The sequence below is a fragment of the Oncorhynchus keta genome, chromosome 34, assembly GCF_023373465.1.
Source record: "Oncorhynchus keta strain PuntledgeMale-10-30-2019 chromosome 34, Oket_V2, whole genome shotgun sequence".
Taxonomy (NCBI): domain Eukaryota; kingdom Metazoa; phylum Chordata; class Actinopteri; order Salmoniformes; family Salmonidae; genus Oncorhynchus; species Oncorhynchus keta.
Genome location: NC_068454.1, coordinates 31,207,936 through 31,228,814, shown reverse-complemented (window position 1 = coordinate 31,228,814; position 20,879 = coordinate 31,207,936). Strand labels below are relative to the sequence as shown.

Sequence of the window (20,879 nt, the reverse complement as noted above, 5' to 3'; positions counted from 1 at the left end):
TTGTGTTAGTACAAATGTGGTTGACGAGATTCAATTTTGATCTCTCCACACCAACCCCAGGAGTCCAATCTACACCTATGTGATGAGCTCCCATGGCTAACATCATCACCTAACTCTCACTGAGGGTAGGGCAGCTATCATCACACAACCTTGGCCTCAGTTATAGGTCCTCTCCCCGATCCTTCCCCTGTGTTGCTGTTTCTCCTTCTATTGCATTTAAACCAATTGTCAAACTCATTCCACGGTGGGCTGAGTGCCTGTGGGTTTTCTTTCCCCTCTTGATTGATACATTTGATTGATAAATGAATGTCACAAATTGGTAAGGAGCTCCCCTCACCGGGTTGTCTAGGTCTTAATTAAGAGGAAAAGCCAAAAACCTGCAGACACTCGGCCCTCCGTGGAATGAGTTTGACACCCCTGATTTACACCTTACAGATGTTTGATGCTTGAATCTTTCTCCCCACCCTCCTCCCTGTCCTTGAACGGGTACATTTTGTGTGAGTGTGTGTGTGTGCGCAAACATGTGCGCATTTGTGTGTGTGCATGTGTGAGTGTGTGTGTGTCTATGAACTGGTAAACTGCTGTGCATTTTCCACCTGGCTGCATCCCTGTGAGGATGTCCACCCAGAGAGATGTATTGATTTCTCCTCCACAGAGCAGAGCTGGCTCCATTTAGGAGCCACACTTTTTAACTCTACGTACTGTATGTGGTTTTTGTTTATCCAGGACGGGATAAACAACAGGGGTATAACCTTTCTGTTTGTATTCTATGTATGTACTCTGTGTTCTTAAATGGTGAAAGATGGTTTGATAAAAGCTAAGCTGCACATTCTCTCTATCCCCCCCCCCCTCCCCTATCTATCTAGGTCATTATAGGTCATTGGTGCAGCAGACCTGCTAAGGGACCCTGTGTGGACTGACTGTGGGCTGTGGACATATCACTTCCTACCAGAGATGAGGGGAACAGCTTGAGTCTGACGTCAGAGAGCGGGAAAGACCTAGAGACCTGCCTCTAGCTGGACCTCCATATCTCATATTGCCCGTCCTTATCCCCCTTCCCCCACCCCACCATCTCTGGCATCTGTTTCTACCACCACCTCCACTCACTGGGAAGGATTTGGGATGACAGTTAACCTCCTCAGCTCTACCTCACTCCTCTTCACCACCCAGGGATAACCAGCACTAGAACCTCTGTACCCTGAGAGGCACACGACCATCCTCCCTCACCTCCCCCAGCTGGCATCATGATGGGAGATGGAGTTGGGAACTGGGAGTGTTTGAGTCCGTCTGAGTTTGGACAGCTGCAGCAGTACAGCGAGTGTGAGTACTAGCAATACCTGTTATACCCATAGGTAAATTGAGCTAAAAATGCCAATACCTTTGTCAGACGTGGGTCAAATACTGCACATTCAAACACTGATCTTGAGTTAATTTTCGCCAAAAGTGCAAACTAAATCAATTTATTTGGCCCAGGTCGGATACCTGTGATACCCTTAGGTAACCAGCATGAGAGTCAATTGCCAGGTTGTGCAAGGAGTAGGGATGGAAATTTGAAATAATTTCACTATTAGAATAATATCCAGATTTTTGGAGGGGATATCCGGATAGTTGAAATACATGTGTTTAAAAAAAAAGGTTGCTTATACTGGGGTACTTACATGCTGCTGAAGCTGCGAAACACAGGGGAGAGTGGCTTACTGCTGTTGGAGTGGGGCTGGGGAGGGGGAGGCAGAGGCTTGGGATATTTTGGTGCACTCCCCGTTCTTGTCTACAGCAACTCCATGTCAGTTGCTCGTTGTAGCCTACTCCTTCTCATTTTAATTTTTTTAATTTATTTTTATTTTACCTTTATTTAACTAGGCAAGTCAGTTAAGAACAAATTCTTATTTTAAATGATGATGCCTTTGAACAGGGGTGGCAGGTAGCCTAGTGGTTAGAGCGTTGGACTAATAACCGGAAGGTTGCAAGATCAAATTCCTGAGCAAACAAGGTAGAAATCTGTCATACAACCATCATTAAAAATAAGAATTTGTTCTTGACTGACCTGCCAAGTTAAAAAAAAAGGGTCAAATTAACAGGAACATTTAGCTAACTTCATTCTGTAATTTTAATTCCAATTTGCATGGATTAGAATGGAGTCTCTGACTGCAGTGCCACTTTGATTGTCTGACAATAACAACAACTTTCACGAGTGAAACCTGTGTGGGCTGCACTGTCTTTTTATGGGGCGAACGTCATAAAAACTACATTCAAAAGTGTGTTTCATCAAATTAAGAGCTTGAAATGTCATGTTATATCATTGTGTGTAGAAATGTCACATGGATCATGTAATCAAGTAAGTGATCAAATACTAACATCCGTTCGGATATTTTAATATTTTTTTTATTTAACCAGGAAGGGCTCATTGAGATTTAAAATGGCTTTTTCAAGAGCGCCCTGGCCAAGATAGGCTGCACCAAGTCATTAAACAACATGAAAAACTACAAGTAATCTATTAAAAACCATAGAATTCACAAGAGTGTAACAAAATCAAAAACAGCTAATTAAAAACATTGACAGGTCAGGGAATCAGTCTCAAGATAATTCATCAGTGATTTAAAAACACCAATCGGGACAAGTTCTTCCAGTTTAAAAGTATTTTGTAAGGCATTCCAAGACCACGCAGAGTACATAAAAGCCCTTTTACCAAATTTAGTTTGGACATTTGGAACAGTTAGCAGGATAAAGTCCAGCGAATGAAGAGTACCCACCGCATTTCTGAACAATAAAAATGCCCTAATAAAAAGGTAGTAAACCCCCCAAATGGCTTTGTAAATAAAAGTATACCAGTGCCTGAGCCTACGAGTGACTAGAGAAGGCCAGCCAACCCTGGTATACAAAGTGCAGGGGCGCATAAGGGTTTTGCAGTTTAAAATAAATCTCAAAGTGCCATGGTAAAGGGTGTCAATTGATCTCAAACACTGAGCGGGAGTATTCATATATAAAATATCCTCATAGTCTAGTAAAGGCATAAATGTATCTGATACTAGCCTTCTTCTGGCTTCAAAATAAAAACAGGCCTTATTTCTCAAATAAAATCCCAATTTCCGCTTCAATTTTTTTAGGTGGTTGAAAATACAATTTAAAAGAGAGGCCGTCATCAATTAAAATTCCAATGTCAGATATATGTGTATAGGTGGCAGTGAAGTCAGACGCAGGAGAGTCAACCCGAGTGTAAAATGGAGTCTTTTAATAAATGTCCAAGTAACATGCTTCATAACACTAAATATAAAAATGAATATAAACAAATATGGGTACGAAGACCCGTCGTGCACCTATACAAATAAACACTACACTGACAATAAACAATCTCTGACAAAGACATGAGGGGAAACAGAGGGTTAAATACACAACAGGTAATGAATGGGATTGAAAACAGGTGTGTGGGAAGACAAGAGAAAACCAATGGAAAATGAAAAATGGATCAATGATGGCTAGAAGACCGGTGACGTCGAACGCTGAGCACCGCCCGAACAAGGAGAGGCAACGACTTCGGCAGAAGTCGTGACATCCAAGATATTCAATCTCCTTGCCCTGACGGGTAGTAAGAGGTGAAATGTTCAGAGGTCTATTTCTTGCTTTAGAAAACACCATTAGCTTAGTTTTGTCAGTATTGAGGATAAGCTTCAATTGACACAAGGTATGTTGAATAGTATAAAAAGCAGTTTGCAAGTTCTGGAAAGCTTTTGTAAGAGGCACAACAGTAAATAACAGCATCATCAGCATAAAAATGACATTTTGCATTTGGATATTTTTGTCTAAATCATTCATATAAATAGTGAATAAGAGAGGACCAAGTACAGAGCCTTGGGGCACACCATTAAAGACAGACAATTTAACAGACATAAGACCATCAAATTGAGTGCACTGAGTTCTATCAGACAGATAGTTAGCAAACCATGCAACTGCATGCTCTGAAAGACCTACACTCAACAATCTCTACCTTAGTATACCATGATCAACTGTATCAAAAGACTTAGAGAGATCAATAAAAAGTGAGACACAGTGCTGTTTTTCATCAAGGGCTTCAGTGATATAATTTAAAACCTTCATGGCTGCTGTAATTGTACTCTGCTTCTTCCTGAAGACTGATTGGTACATTAATAAAATAGAGTTAGGTAAATAAAAACTATTTTAGCTGTTCATTCACAAGCGTTTCAAGTATGTTCACCAGGGGTGACAGCTTTGAGATTGGCCTATAATTATTTAAAAGAGTTTATCTCCTCCTTTTAAAAGTGGTAGGGTTAGATTATTACAGGGTTAGATTGAACAGATATGTAAGTGGTTCAGCTATGAAATCAGCTGCCAGATTTAAAAAGCAGGGATCCAAAAGATCAGGCCCTGCAGGCTTTCTCTGATCTAAGGATTTCAGGGCTTTATGTACCACCTGCACTGAGAATGGTAAAAAGCTAAAGGTTTGACCAGCTCTCACTGGTTCATCCACACAGGGTTGTACAGAGATAGAGGACACTGAATCAAACAGCCTACCAGATTATACAAAGTGCTCATTGAAACAATTCAGCATTTCAGTTGTCATATACAGCAACAGAGTCCATCAAAACACATGACGGTAATTCATTAACATTACTGTTACCAGACATAGACTTAATAGCCTTCCAAAACTTTCTAGGGTCATTCAGGTTATCAGTGGTAACAGACAAAATATTCAGACTTGGCCTGCCTGAGAACAAAGGAAGAGAAGAAAGAAATATTCGAATAACCATGGCTATTCCGAGTAAGGAGAGGCCAAAGCAATGCAGCTCCCCCTTTGAAGCCTAACTTCCTACCCATTTGCCTAGGTGGTATACCTTAGGCTGTTGTTTTTCTTTGTGCTTGAAGTTAAGTGATTCATGCAGACTAGTATTTTTCCCCTCCCAATTGACTGTTTCTAGCATTACACTGTTTTGCTTGATTTTTCCTTTAATGAGGTGACTCATCCGTATCAGCAGTCTTCCCACCACAGACATTTGCTAGTCAAAAGAGAATACATCACTAGTCTGGCTGTAATGAATTTCCTCCTCTTCTTCCGAAGAGGAGAGGCGAAACGGATCAATACGCGGCGTGGTAAGTGTCCATGGTTCTTTTTAATACGTTAAGGTACACATGAACAACTGACTACAAAAAAAACAAGAAATGTGCAAACTCAAAACAGTCCTATCTGGTGCAAAGACAGAGACAGGAACAATCACCCACAAACACACAGTGAAACCCAGGCTACCTAAGTATGATTCTCAATCAGAGACAACTAATGACACCTGCCTCTGATTGAGAACCATACTAGGCCGAAACATAGAAATACCCAAATCATAGAAAAACAAACATAGACTGCCCACCCAACTCACGCCCTGACCATACTAACTAAATACAAAACACAGGAAATAAAGGTCAGAACGTGACACTGGCTTTCCCTGTAATAGATTAGGTTTCGTTTTTCACTTCCTTACAACCTATTGAGCAGATACAAAGCCACACAACAACTAAATAGATTGTGGTGTCTGAGAGAAACCTAGTTTTTCTATCTGAGGATTCCTATATGCATAGACCTACTGTACCTAAGAACACAGTACTTATATTCCTTGGACATATGCAGTACATCTGTTGTCTAGGAATATACTCAAGTGTTGAGTGAGCTTGTCATTGAAACAGAAATGGATTAAATACAAAGTCTAACAAATAAACGGTTCTGTGTTAGATTACATCACCTCTCGTAAGGACAAATTGCTATTGTATATCTTTGCCTTGTTCATCTGTGTAATTTATTGACAGCCACAGCTAACAATACTACTCCTGGCTCTTTCTTTTTCATTCTCTCTATCCAGAAACACTTGTTTGTTTTGGTTTATTTTTGGCTCAGTTTGGCTCAGTAACATAGGCCTATATGGCGATCCAGACGAGCTGGAAGTAAGCGTTACTGTAGGTGACTCCATATGTGTCCATGGTGAACAGTCAATCTCTACAGCCAACTGAACCACTTAAGTGGTACTGTACACTCCTACGTTGAAACAGGTGAAAGGTATACACTCCGTAGGTGCGTTTGTGTGGATGCTAAATATCACCCAGTATTAATTCACTGGTGTATCACTGGGCCACTCAAGGACATTCAGAGACATGTTCAGAAGTCACTCATATGTTGTTTTGGCTGTGTGCTTAGGGTCGTTTTCCTGTTGGAAGGTGAACCTTCGCCCCAGTCTGAGGTCCTGAGCGCTCTGGAGCAGGTTTTCATCAAGGATCTCTCTATGCTTTGCCTCGATCCTGACTATTACACCTGCATTGTTTGCTGTTTGGGGTTTTAGGCTGGGTTTCTGTACAGCACTTTGAGATATCAGCTGATGTACGAAGGGCTATATAAATACATTTGATTTGATTTGATTTGACTAGTCTCCCAGTCCCTGCCGCTGATAAACATCCCCACAGCATGATGCTGCCACCACCATGCTTCACCGTAGGGATGATGCCAGGTGTCCTCCAGATGTGAAGTTTGACATTAAGGCCAAATAGTTAATTCTTGGTTTCATCAGACCAGAGAATCTTGTTTCTCATGGTTTGAGAGTCTTAGGTGCCTTTTGGCAAACTCCAAGTGGGCTGTCATGTGCCTTTTACTGAGGAGGGGCTTCCGTCTGGCCACTTTACCATAATGGCCTGATTGGTGGAGTGCTGCAAAGATGGTTGTCCTACTGGAAGGTTCTCCCATCTCCACAGAGTAACTCTAGAGCTCTGTCAGAGTGACCATCGGGTTCCTGGTTACCTCGCTGACCAAGGCCCTTCTCTCCCGCGGCCAGCTCTAGGAAGAGTCTTGGTGGTTCCAAACTTCTTCCATTTAAGGTTGATGGAGGTCATTCAAATTAAATCACATCAAATGTATTTATATAGCCCTTCGTACATCAGCTGATATCTCAAAGTGCTGTACAGAAACCCAGCCTAAAACCCCAAACAGCAAGCAATGCAGGTGTAGAAGCACGGTGTGTTCTTGGGGACCTTCAATACTGCAGAATATTTGTTGTACCCTTCCCCAGATCTGTGCCTTGACGCAGTCCTGTCTCGGTGCTATACGGACAATTCCTTCGACCTCGTGGCTTGGTGTTTGCTCTGACATGAACTGTGAACTGTGGGACCTTATATAGGGTGCGTTCATAAATTCACTCTGGAGTGCCAAAGAACTTTCAGAATGTGCTCTGGGCATTCGTAAATTCATAGCGTTGTCAGATTGTCTGTTTGTAAATTCAGGGTGTTTTGCTCTCGGAGCGTTTAGAGCGCACACTGGACGCTCTGGCCGAGGAGTAGGGTTGATGCGAGCATTCGGCAGTCAAGCACCCAAGCTAACTGGCTAAAGTTAGCTAGCTTGCTAGCTACTTCTAAACATAAATAAGAGAACACCTTACTCAGACCATTTTACTTGCCTTAACATAGCTGGTTAGGCTGTTTTCATGTTATCCAGAGCTTTGGTGACCGCAACAATTGAACTAAGCTTTTTTGCCGATGTTTACTGACACCCCGGCCATATTCAGCGGGTGTTGAGTGTTCGTAAATGTATCAGTTATTCTGCGCTCTTGCACACTCATGTCCAATCAATTGAATTTACCACAGGTGGACTCCAATCAAGTTGTAGAAACATCTCAAGGATGATGAATGGAAACAGGATGCACCTGAGCTCAATTTAGAGTCTCATGGCAAAGGGTCTGAATACTTATGTAAATAAGGTATTTCTGTTTTTTGTTTTAATACATTTCTAACAATTTCTAAAAACCTGTTTTTGCTCTGTCATTACGAGGTATTATGTGTAGATTGATGAGGATCTTTTTTCTATTATAATCCATTTTAGATTAAGGCTGTAACGTAAGAAAATGTGGAAAAAGTCAAGGGGTCTGAATACTTTCCGAAGGCCCTGTATATGTATTATTTATCCAGAGCTCCACTCTGAGGTGAAAAAGATCCCAGCTCTTCCATTCACATTCTAAGGCCTGTTTTCTGTCCCTGGCTGAACATCCCCTCTCCGCAGAGCAGAGTGATAAAGGGCTTGTTTATTTTGATGCTGCTGTGCTAATGAGAGGAGGATATTTTATATCTATTTATGCTGGGTTGCTAATGGGCCCTCAGTCACATGTACTGTAGCACCTAGACCCCTGGTGATGGTGATGGAGATGTGTCTGGGACCTGCTGTCAGGGACCACAATGCTGGCGGTGGCTGAGTGGGTGGGTAGATGGGTGGGTGGGTGGCAGTGTCTGTTATACCGTACAGCAGATTGGAGTTAATTAAGTACTTGTTTATCTTTCAAATACTTTTTGTGTTTTATTGAGTCTGCCTTGAGTGACCCGGTAGGTGGGATTTGCATTTTTGGGACTATTCCATTTGTTCCATTGTGCGAGACAAGCTCAGTCAAGTGCATATGAAGTATTTGAAAGAATGCAAATACTATTTGAACCCAGGTCTGGTGTGTTGGATGGATGACCGTGTCTGTGTTCATGTTACTATATACATGACATGTGTCTGTTTCCAATATGGGTTAATAAAGGAGAGATATAATATGTGAGGTGAAAAGTTAGTGTCCATTACAAAGCCACATGTCAGTTCAATGAGCCCAGCTGCACTACACTGAAAAGCTTGCTTCGTCCCAAATGGCACCCTATTCCCCTACAGTAGTCTAGCGTAATGTACTGCACTGTATTGAGAATAGGGTGCCGTTTGAGATGCAGCCATTCTTTTACTCAGTGTTCTGGTCTTATCTTCCCCTTGCGTTACATACTAATTGGCTCAGTGCTGTTTTTCTCTTCTATAAAGAATTAATAAAGGAAATGAAGTTGAAGGCAAAGGAATGCTGATGACGTACGATGCTGATTTACTGTTAACCTTCTAGCTATTGGCTGTGATTCTTCAGTCCTCACTGCATTTAGCCTACTGGCTTCTGTTCTGTTGTAATTCAATGAGAGTCTGGCTTACATTTATATCAAAATGTTGGTCATTCAATAGATGCTCTTATCCAGAGTTGTAGTGACAACAAAGAAAACAGATGAAACTAGCTACAGCTACAGTCTAGTTAGCTGTCTGATCTGGATAATGGATGCTGTTATGGTAAATACACTGGACATACTGTAGCATATGTTGTCTCAGTTCATGATCTATTAATAACTGATTCAGCGAGCAAATACTTTATGATTGCACAGATCAGAGATTTGCCTCTGTGCGTGTACCTGTGCTTTGCATACACTCATACCTGCTTGCATAGATGGGTTTGAGCAATTTAGTGAATGAGAATGCCTTCTCCAGAGCCGTCCCTAGCCACTGGGCGACATAAGCGACCGCTTAGGGCAGGGTTTACCAAACTCGGTTCTGCACCCCCCGGGTCCACGTTTTGTTTTTACCCAAGGACTACACAGCTGATTCAAATAACCAACTCATCATCAAGCTTTGATTATCTGAATCAGCTTTCTAGTGCTAGGGCAAAAAACTCAACAGAATTTAGTTTTTTAAGTGCCATTTCTAAATTTGGTTGTACAACAAGTTTTTCTCCTGTTACGTCAATTACTTTTTTTTCCCCAGGATGGCATAGCAGTCGGACAAGTGTTTATCTTGTCCCATGTACAGTCATTTCCTCTGGTTTTTTTGTATGTACTTAGTATATATTTTAATCTCACTTTCCATCTACGAACCGAATATACTTTCCTGCAACCCTCCTCACCCAATGTGGTATGGATCTGCTATTTTTATACTTTAGAATCGGAACCCCCATCAAAAGCAAGCCAGCTAACTAGCTACTAGCTAGTAGTCAGTTAGCCACTGCTAGCGGACTTCACCGTTAACTCTGACACCAGCCAGCTTCAGCTCGGTCAATACCTATCTGCACCCCGCGATATCAACCTAGAGATTGGTGTTTTACGAACTCATTGGTGAGACCCGGGTCCGTGCAGATTCACGGGCTATACGACGTTCAGAATGAGATTGATAGAGGCAACTGGTTAATTAGCGGCTGTGGGAAAATCGATATTCTGATATTCTTTGAGTTCATTTGGGAAATAGAAACTCAATAAAAACTACTTTTCCCATGGTGCCCCAGGTTAATGAGTTAAATAATTGCTTGATTCAGTTAATCACGCAGTTAGAAACTTTAATCATTCGATGAACAACAGTCGTCACATTAACTAATACAACGTCACGACAGGTGCCACAGGGTTCAATTCTCGTGCCGACTCGTTTCTCTGTATACAGTATATCAATGATGTCGCTCTTGCTGCTGGTGATTCTCTGATCCACATCTGGCCCTTCATTTGACACTGTGTAAACAAACCTCCAAGCGAGCTTCAATGCCATACAACACTCCTTACGTGGCCTCCAAATTATTTGAAATGCTAGTAAACCTAAATGCATGCTCTTCAACCGATTGCTGCCCGCATCCGCCTGCCCGACTAGCATCACTACTCTGGACGGTTCTGACTTAGAATATGTGGACAACTACAAATACCTAGGTGTCTGATTAGACTGTAAACTCTCCTTCCAGACTCATATTAAGCATCTACAATCCAAAATTAAATCTAGAATCAGCTTCCTATTTTGCAATAAAGCCTCCTTCACTCATGCTGCCAAACATACCCTTGTAAAACTGACTATCCTACCGATCCTTGACTTTGGCGATGTCATTTACTAAATACCCTCCAACACTCTACTCAGCAAATTGGATGCAGTCTATCACAGTGCCATCCATTTTGTCACCAAAGCACCATATACTACCCACCACTGCGACCTGTATGCTCTCGTTGGCTGGCCCTCGCTACATATTCGTCGCCAAACCCACTGGCTCCAGGTCATCTATAAGTCTCTGCCTTATCTCAGCTCACTGGACACCATAGCAACACACACCTGTAGCACATGCTCCAGCAGGTATATATGCTCCACTCACTCAGTTTCCCAAAACAAAACACCAGAAAATTGCCAAAAAGAGTAGAACCACACTATGATCTGACTATTAGATGTTCAATGTTTATTTGTTTAAATGTTAATTAAAAGTTTCACCTTATTAAAATGAGAGTTCAGCTCGCATAACAGGGTTGACCTTAATGACCTTATACGGAATAAATCATAATTTTCAGAAATGACTGTGAAAGCAACCAAAATAACTAGGGCTCTACAATGATGGTGAAAACTTGGGGAAATGTTGGGGTTAATGGGGTTGAAATATTACTGGATGTCTCAGAGGATATCTTATTTAATGTGCTATTTCTTGTATTAGAAAGAGAAGAGAGAGTGGGGTGTCCAGTCTAACTCCACAGAGTTGATACATTCAGATAATGTTTGCTCTGAGGGTTTTTTGTATTCCAAGGAAATGTCCTGGCTTAATTGGTCTATTTGTTTAATTAATTAGCTAAACTTATTTTCACCTCTGTGAAATGTTTGCCTCATGATCTACCCGGATGTTCCTCTCAGATACAGCTAGCGCCCAAAAGACAATCCTCGCCTGGTGCCAAAATGACTAAATGATTAGGTTTATAAAGCCTCACTCATCCCTGTCTCATTCTCAGATTCCACCAAGAAGCTGAAGGATGTTCTGGAGGAGTTTCACGGTGAAGGAGTCCTCTCCAAGTACAATCCCGAGCAGGTACAGTATGTCACTACCTCAACCCTTCTCTCCCTCCCACGTATCCTCTCTTCTCCACTCTTCTCTTCTCCTTTTTCCCTCTCCTTTCCCTTCCTCTCCTCACTGTCATTCTTATCCTTTCCTCTATTCTCCTCTCCTCCCCTCCTCTCTTTTCCTCCCCTTCCTGAGTGAGATCATCATTATTTTTTGTTAAGACCCTGGCAATCCCCTGACTCAGTCCCTGCTCCATCACTGATACGCTAAGTCATCCGCTGTGTTTAGACAGTAGTAAGGTGAGCAACACTTCCTCCCTCCCTCACACTCACCATCAACGTCCAACTGACGCCCTTTAACTTCGAAGTGACGACAGAGGGCCGACGAGTTATGAAGGACAAGTGGCGCTGACATTTTTATTATGGTCTGTCTGAATGGGTCACCGCCCCACTCCCCCTACCCCCCCACCCCACCACCCCCGCCCTACTCCTCTCCCAGCCAGGGTGCATCCCTTCTTCCTCCTTATAACTCCAGCATTGTGATATGAGTAATGGTTGGCGCCATCAGAGCCCTGTTGGATTCAGACATCATGTGGCCTGTGGTGTGATCACCAAAGCCAGCAAGTGCAGGCGCCAGGCCGGTGGTATTTTCTGCACTGTGTGGGAACGAGCGAGGTGACTCTTCCCACTGGGAACAAACTGGTTGAATCAACATTGTTTCAACATAATTTGTCGAAGTATTGTGACATGGAAAATACATTGGATTTGAAAAAAGTAATCAACATACTGTTGTTTTGAGGGTAAGATTTCAACCACAGGATTATGTCATCATGGTAACCAATTTTTAACATTGACAAACCTTGTATAAAATATGTTGAATTTATACCTTTGAAACAACGTCGTATGTCAGATCTTCAACATAATATCCACTATAAGAAAAAAACAATAGGCAGGGCAGCACCTCCTCTTGGAGAGTTGATCATAGTACAGCTATTAATTCAGTCTACCATCTAGGGTTTTAACCAAGCCCAGTCCTGCTTAGCTTTTCTATCTGTCACTGACTACTACCAATGTGCTATCGTGAGAATGATTGCTTAGAAATCTCCACTGAATAGATTCACTGTTGCTATCAAAGTAGGTTCAACAAAGCAAATGAAATGTAACCATACTATAGCAATCCTATATCATCAATGATGCTATTTAGGCCTATATAACATTTGGGAAGTCATCAACAGCTATTGTTTAAATTCAGCCCAGGATTCAACTCAACATAGACAATACATATTGGCCTAGGGTTTAAAGTTTGGGTTGATTTCAAATGGAATCTACAACTTAATAATAAATATGTTGGATTCACGTCTCCATCTCAACCAAAAACAAAAGTTGAAGACGAGGATTTAAATCAAATCAAACTGTATTTAAAGTTTGACTATATTTAGTCCTATTCTTTACCTTAGATTTTTGGTTCAAATGGATAAGTGAATCCAACACATACATTCTTCATTTCTAGACCAACTGGAAGTAAAGCCAGACTCAGTGGCACAGATGGAGCTATCCATGCTGAAGACAAACAAATGATATGTTGGACTCAGATCTCCATCTCAACCAAAACTAACAGTTAAAGTATAGGATTAAGATTAAGACAGTGGCTCAGATGGAACTATCCAAGCTGTAGATACAGTGCATTCAGAAACTATTCAGACCCCTGGAATTTAAGCAAAAAAACTAAAAAAAACACTGAAATATCACCTTTACAAAAGTATTCACACCATTTACTCAGTACTTTGTTGAAGCATCTTTGGCAGCGATTACAGCCTCAAGTCTTCTTGGGTATGACGCTACAAGCTTGGCACACCTGTATTTGGGGATGTTCTCCCATTCTTCTCTGCAGATCCTCTCAAGCTCTGTCAGGTTGGATGAGGAGCATCACTGCACAGCTATTTTCAGGTCTCTTCAGAGATGTTAGATCGGGTTCAAGTCTGGGCTCTGGCTGGGCCACTCAAGGACATTCAGGGACTTGTCCCGAAGCCACTCCTGTGTTGTTTTGGCTGTGTGCTTAGGGTCGTTGTCCTGTTGGAAGGTGAACCTTCACCCCAGTCTGTGATCCTGGGCGCTCTAGAGCAGGTTTTCATCAAGGATCTCTCTGTACTTTGCTCTGTTCATCTTTCCCTCAATCCTGACTAGTCTCCCAGTCCCTGCCGCCGAAAAACATCATGATGCTGCCACCACCACAGTTCACCGTAAGGATGGTGTCAGGTTTCCTCCAGATGTGACACTTGGCATTCAAGGCAAAGAGTTCAATATTGGTTTCATCAGACCAGAGAATCTTGTTTCTCATGGTCTGCGAGTCCTTTAGGGGCCTTTTGGCAAACTTCAAGCAGGCTTTCATGTGCTTTTTACTGAGGAGTGGCTTCCGTCTGGCCACTCTACCATAAAGGCCTGATTGGTGGAGTGCTGCAGTGATGGTTGTCCTTCTGGAAGGTTCTCTCATCTCCACAGAGGAACTTTGGAGTTCTGTCTCAGAGTGACCATCAGGTTCTTGGTCACCTCCCTGACCAAGGCCCTTCTCCCCCGATTGCTAAGTTTGGCCAGGCAGCCAGCTCTTGGTGGTTCCAAACTTCTTCTATTTAAGGTTGATGGAGGCCACTGTGTTCTTGGGGACCTTCAATGCTGCAGACATTTTTTGGTACCCTTCCCCAGATCTCGGCCTCGACACAATCCTGTCTCGGTGCTCTACGGACAATCCCTTCGACCTCATGGCTTGGTTTTTGCTCTGACATGCACTGTCAACTGTGGGACCTTATATAGACGGGTGTGTGCCTTTCCAAATCAATTTCTGGCATGGAATAGCCTTCATTTCTCAGAACAAGAATAGACTGATAAGTTTCAGAAGAAACTCCCGTTGGAACACGGGAGTGATGGTTGCTGATAATGGGCCTCTGTACGCCCATGTAGATATTCCATAAAAAATCTGCCGTTTCCAGCTGAAATAGTAATTTACAACATTAACAATGTACTACTTTTGTAAGACAGTAAATAGCCTAATGTTAAGGCTATCTTACAAACTAATGTAACAGTATTTACTCAACCTTAAAATGAGTAACACATCCATGGCCACATTTTGAGTTTACTGTAACAATACGTGTCTTATGAAAGCGTGCATGTTCAGGGTCACAGGTCTGTGGAGATCTTCACAATTGCTATAATAATCTGCACAGAATCTCAAACGGCATTGATCACTTGTACCATGTAATCTCAACTAACTGCAATCCAGGTCATTTGGTTGTGCTATTAGATCAAGCACAGTGATAACACATGCAGTTGCTGTGTAAATAAACAAAAGATCTGACATCTTGTTCCGATTTGAACTTTGATGTACTTTTAGATAGTTGAAAGCATAGTGATAACATATTGGGAATTCAACAAACTTGTGGCTGTCTTTTTGAGTGGGTGAAAATAGGTTAGAATCTCATTGATCAACATATCTACCAAATATTACCCAGTTCTCCACGTTGAAATGACATGGTGTGTCCAGTGAGTTGTACTCGTGTCATCAATTATTCGTGCACTTGGTGACTCACCAATCCTCGCCTGTCCTGGAAGCTGCCCTAAACGCCAGTGACACACCATCAATGGCCTCGCCTCCCCCATCTCTGACTGTATTTCTCCGTGATGGATGAGCGATAAGGCAGACAGGGGACTGTAAACTAAGGGTGGATGGGTTTCCACACACACACACACACACACACATTTCACAGCAGGCTCTGAAGGGGGGAATGTCAGTCAGGTAGTCTAATTCACGACTGGGCCATTCAGTTGAGCTCATCTGGCTGTGAGACTGTCGTCCCTGAGAATGTACAGTGGCAAGAAAAAGTATGTGAACCCTTTGGAAATACCTGGATTTCTGCATAAATTGGTCATACAATTTTACCTGATCTTCATCTAGGTCACAACAATAGAGAAACAGTTTGCTTAAACTCATAACACACAAACAATTATACGTTTTCATGTCTTTATTGAACATGCCATGTAAACATTCACAGTGCAGGGTGGAACAAGTATGTGAACCCTTTGATTTAATAACAGGTTGACCCTCCTTTTAGCAGCAATAACCTCAACCAAACATTTTCTGTAGTTGTGGATCAGACTTGCAAAACGGTCAGGAGGAATTTTGGACCATTCCTCTTTGCAAAACTGTTTAAATTCAGCAATATTTTTGGGATGTCTGTGAACTGCTCTCTTGACGTCATGCCACAGCATCTCAAATCGGGTTGAGGTCAGGACTCTGACTAGGCCGCTCCAGAAGGCGTATTTTCTTCTGTTGTTGATTTACTTCTGTGTTTTGTGTCGTTGTCTAGTTGCATCACCTAACTTCTGTTGAGCTTTAATTGAAGGACAATTACATCTCATAGTGTTGTGTGTTCCTTCCTTACAAACAACACAACTTTAGTTTCATCTGTCCACAGAATATTTTGCCAGTAGCGCTGTGGAACATCCAGGTGCACTTTTGCAAACTTCAGACGTGCAGCAATGATCTTTACAGGGCGGCCACTCCTAGGGAGAGTAGCAACAGTACTGAACGTTCTCCATTTATAGAATTAGTCTTACCGTGGACCGATGAACAACAAGGCTTTCAGAGATACTTTTGTAACCCTTTCCAGCTTTATGCAAGTCAACAAGTCTTAATCTTGTGTCTTCTGAGCTCTCTTTTGTTAGAGGCATGGTTCACATCAGGCAATGCTGCTTGTGAATAGCAAACTCAAATTTTGCGAGGGTTTTTTATAGGGCAAGGCAGCTCTAACCAACATCTCCAATCTCGTCTCACTGATTAGACTCCAGGTTTGTTGACTCCTGACTCAAATTATCTTTTGGAGAAGTCATTAGCCTATGGGGTTCACATACTTTTTCCAACCTACACTATGAATGTTTAAATGATGTATTCAATAAAGACAAGAAAAATACAATAATTTGTGTTATTAGTTTAAGCACACTGTTTCTCTATTGTTGTGACCTAGACGAAGATCAGATCAAATTTAATGACCAGAAAAACAGTAAATTCCAAAGGGTTCACATACTTTTTCTTGCCACTGTATGCCACTTTAGTGACGAGGACCCGAAGAGTGACAAGAACAAGTGTTCCGTTAATATGTATTGAGAGCACAGGCAGGGTGGAGAGACAGGGTTTGCTGTGCTGCCATAGTGTGGTGGTTTGACTTGTGCTCTGGTGATTCTGCAGTTTTTACTTCTTTCTCATGGCTTTCTTGGCTCAGATAGCATGGCGTCTCCTTATCCTTACCCTTTACCCCCATCATAACCTCTCTCTATCAAGACTGCATGTGCCCTCCAATTTTAATCATAAATATATCCGAAGGGCGAGTATGATGACACACCTAGCTAGCCTGTGCACATAATTTTTTACCTGTTGTGTTCGCATGGCTTCCAGAATGGATTTGATTGATTTCTCGAGGCCATCAATGCTAAAAGGGAGATGGAGACAGCTGGATGGAGACCTTCCAGAAATGCCTATCAAATCACTCTGGGTGTTCTTATTGCAGACAAGCTTGTCCGTCTTATGATATGTGACCTTATGGCTCCATCTTTTTTTCTTTTTTTGGAACTTGTGTTCATGTTTGTGCGTGCATTTTTCTCAAAATCTGCTGTTACATGATGCAAAGTAAAGCTTCACCAAATAAGGAGGAGAGGAGAGGAGACGAGAGGAGACGAGAGGAGAGGAGAGGATGGGAGAGGAGAGGAGAGGAGAGGAGAGGAGAGGAGAGGAGACGAGAGGAGACGAGAGGAGGGAGGGAGAGGAGAGGAGGGAGAGGAGAGGGAGAGGAGAGGAGAGGAGGGGAGGGGAGGGGAGGGGAGGGGGAGAGGAGAGGAGAGGAGAGGAGAGGAGAGGAGAGGAGAGGAGAGGAGAGGAGAGGAGAGGAGAGGAGAGGAGAGGAGAGGAGAGAGAGGAGAGGAGAGGAGAGGAGAGGAGAGGAGAGGAGAGGAGAGGGATATGAATGATGGTTCATCGGGTCTGGCCTGCCAGCCCAGTGCTCTCTGTCTCTCTGTTTGGGTTAGATCAACAGCACAGAACCACTGCTGTGAGGTCCGTCAATCATACAACACATTAATAAGATATAATCAGATTCAGAATCACCTTTATTTACCAAGTACAATTACACATATCCGGAATTTGCCTTAGTGAGAAAGTGCTGCCAGCAATAGAAAATATACAAAAACAATAAAGACACATAGACATCATAAAGAATATACAGTATTGGAACAGTAAACATAAAACATACAACTCTGAAGTATAGGCTGATTACAGTGGGAATATACAATTTACTGAGGAGATATACATTATATATATACAAAGGTATGTGGACACGCCTTCAAATTAGTGGTTTCTGTTGCTGGCAGGTGTTTAAAATCGAGCACACAGCCATGCAATCTCCATACACAAACATTGGCCGTAGAATGGCCTTACTGAAGAGCTCAGTAACTTTAGACTTGGCACCGTCAAAGGATGCCATCTTTCCAACAAGTCAGTTTGTCAAATTTCTGCCCTGCTAGAGCTGCCCCGGTCAACTGTAAGTGCTGTTATTGTGAAGTGGAAACATCTAGGAGCAACAACAGCTCAGCCGTGAAGTGGTAGGCCACACAAGCTCACAGAACGGGACCACCGAGTGCTGAAGCGTGTAGCTTCACTCTGTTCTTGGTTGCAACACTCACTTCCGAGTTCCAAACTGCCTCTGGAAGCAACATCAGCACAATAACTGTTCGTCGGGTGCTTCATAAAACGTGTTTCCATGGCTGAGCATCTGCATACAAGCCTAAGATCACCATGCGCAATGCCAAGCGTCGTCTGGAGTGGTGTAAAGCTCGCCACCATTGGACTGTGGCGCAGTGGAAACGCATTCTCTGGAGTGATGAGTCACACTTCACCATCTGGCAGTTTGATGGACAAATCTGGGTTTGGCGGATGCCAGGAGCATGCTACCTGCCCGAATGCATAGTGCCAACTGTAAAGTTTGGTGGAAGAGGAATAATGGTCTGGGGCTGTTTTTCAAGGCTCGGGCTAGGCCCCTTAGTTCCAGTGAAGGGAAATCTTAATGCTACTGCATACAATCACATTCTAGATGATTCTGTGCTTCCAATAGTTTGGGGAAGGCCCTTTCTTGTTTCAGCATGATAATGCCCCCATGCACAAAGCGAGGTCCATACAGAAATGGTTTGTCGAGATCAGAGTGGAAGAACTTGACGGGGCTGCAGAGAGCCCTGACCTCAACCCCATCTAACACCTTTTGGGATGAATTGGAACACCAACTGCAAGCCAGGCTTAATCGCCAAACATTAGTGCCCGACCTCACTAGTGCTCTTGTGGCTGGCTGAATGGTAGCAAGTGCTCGTTACAACGTCTAGTGGAAAGCCTTCCCAGAAGAGTGGAGGCTGTTACAGCAGCAAAGGGGGGACCAACTCCATATTAATGCCCATGATTTTGGAATGAGATGTTCGAAGAGCAGGTGTCCACATACTGTTGGTCATGTAGTGTATCTAAAAGGCTTGATTCTACAGACATACTGTACTTGAGGCATTGTTCGTTCAGATAGGAGGGAAAGGCCAGTGCCAGTTGCACACTGCAACATCACCCACCTTACAATCTGAGCGGAGGCAGACAATATTTTCAAACTATTTAAACATTACCCACCATACAATCTGAGCAGAAGCAGACAACATTTTCAAACTATTTAAACATCACCCACCTTACAATCTGAGCGGAGGCAGACAACATTTTCAAACTATTTAAACATCACCCACCTTACAATCTGAGCGGAGGCAGACAACATTTTCAAACTATTTAAACATCACCCACCTTACAATCTGAGCAGCAGACAACATTTTCAAACTATTTAAACATCACCCACCTTACAATCTGAGCAGAAGCAGACAACATTTTCAAACTATTTAAACATCACCCACCTTACAATCTGAGCGGAGGCAGACAACATTTTCAAACTATTTAAACATCACCCACCTTACAATCTGAGCGGAGGCAGACAACATTTTCAAACTATTTAAACATCACCCACCTTACAATCTGAGCGGAGGCAGACAACATTTTCAAACTATTTAAACATCAACTTAATTGTTTAAAACCTGGATAATTTTTTGGTCATTTTATGAGGTATGTCTCACCTTGTTCCAACCGTAGGAATGTTAAGGGGATTGTTTTATAAAGACTTCCTCATATGCCATTGAAACCAGTATTTATCTTATGTTCTGAACTTTCTTTGATGTCCAGCATCCAAAGACACACTCCTAGTCCTATTAACAACCCACGCTTGTTGTTGCATCTTTAGATCTTTCCTCTTTCTACATTTCTGAAGTATATTTTCATCGCTGTCATTAAAAAACACTCACATTTGCGGTGCACTTTTGACAACAGGGTTTTCCAGCTCATTGTATTTTGGGACATTATATCCTACTGCCATGTGCACATTGCTGCACTTTCAATGCGAAGAAACAGCTTAATAGTTTATCAACATATAAGCTAAACGTTCTTATCTGTTGCATCAGCCTACTTGGTTTTAAAATATTTGTTTTTTGTACAGGGATTGTATTAATTTGGGACCTATCGCGTTCCACAACTGTCCCAGAGTATGTTTGGAATATTTAATTTAATAGAATAGGTCAACTTTTGTACTATTGGTGATATTAGATTGACATAGTGGATTGGCTAGTGCTTTTTCTGTTCGTTACACATCTTTTGTTGGTTGATGAAAAGTAAATGTGGACAGATCTTCAACATGCCCCTCGGAATCAAATGTGAGTGAGAGGTGCTTCGGATCACGCCGTATTGCAGCCGGGAGAAGGGAATTCTAATTATTATATTCAGCCCAAGGGCACAATGGCCAAAGTGGCGTAAGGCATTTTTTTTTTTAGCAGGCATTATTATGGGAAATTACAAGTCCTGTACTTATGACTTAGGGGTTAGAAGCTGTTCTCGGTCTCGTCATCGTCGGTGATCAGGCCTACCACCGGCATGTCATCAGCAAACTTAATGATGGTGTTGGAGTCGTGGGCAGCCACTATATAAGCAGAGGGAGGGATGCTGCTGTGGCGAATATATACAGTGCATATACAGTGTTTTGTGGATGTGTACATAGTGCAAGGTAGCACACTGGTACTGGCATACTGTAGGTAGTACACTGATACAAAGGGTTGATAGGTAACCTGAATAGATGCATTATGTCCCACAAACTTGCCATAGGCACAGCATAGCTTGTTCACC

The 20,879-nt window shown here is 42.4% G+C and overlaps 1 protein-coding gene across 2 annotated transcripts in view; it reads left to right on the top strand.

Moving 5' to 3' along the window:
• LOC118366929 (diacylglycerol kinase beta) overlaps positions 1-20,879 on the top strand; it is a 156,164-nt gene that overhangs the window by 28,787 nt on the left and 106,498 nt on the right. For both annotated transcript variants that reach the window (XM_052493671.1, XM_052493670.1), the window contains exons 2-3: positions 867-1,320; positions 11,548-11,624. In XM_052493671.1, the coding sequence (XP_052349631.1) occupies positions 1,245-1,320; positions 11,548-11,624 (153 nt within the window). In that variant the 5' untranslated portion in view covers positions 867-1,244. The remainder of the gene's footprint in view (positions 1-866; positions 1,321-11,547; positions 11,625-20,879) is intronic.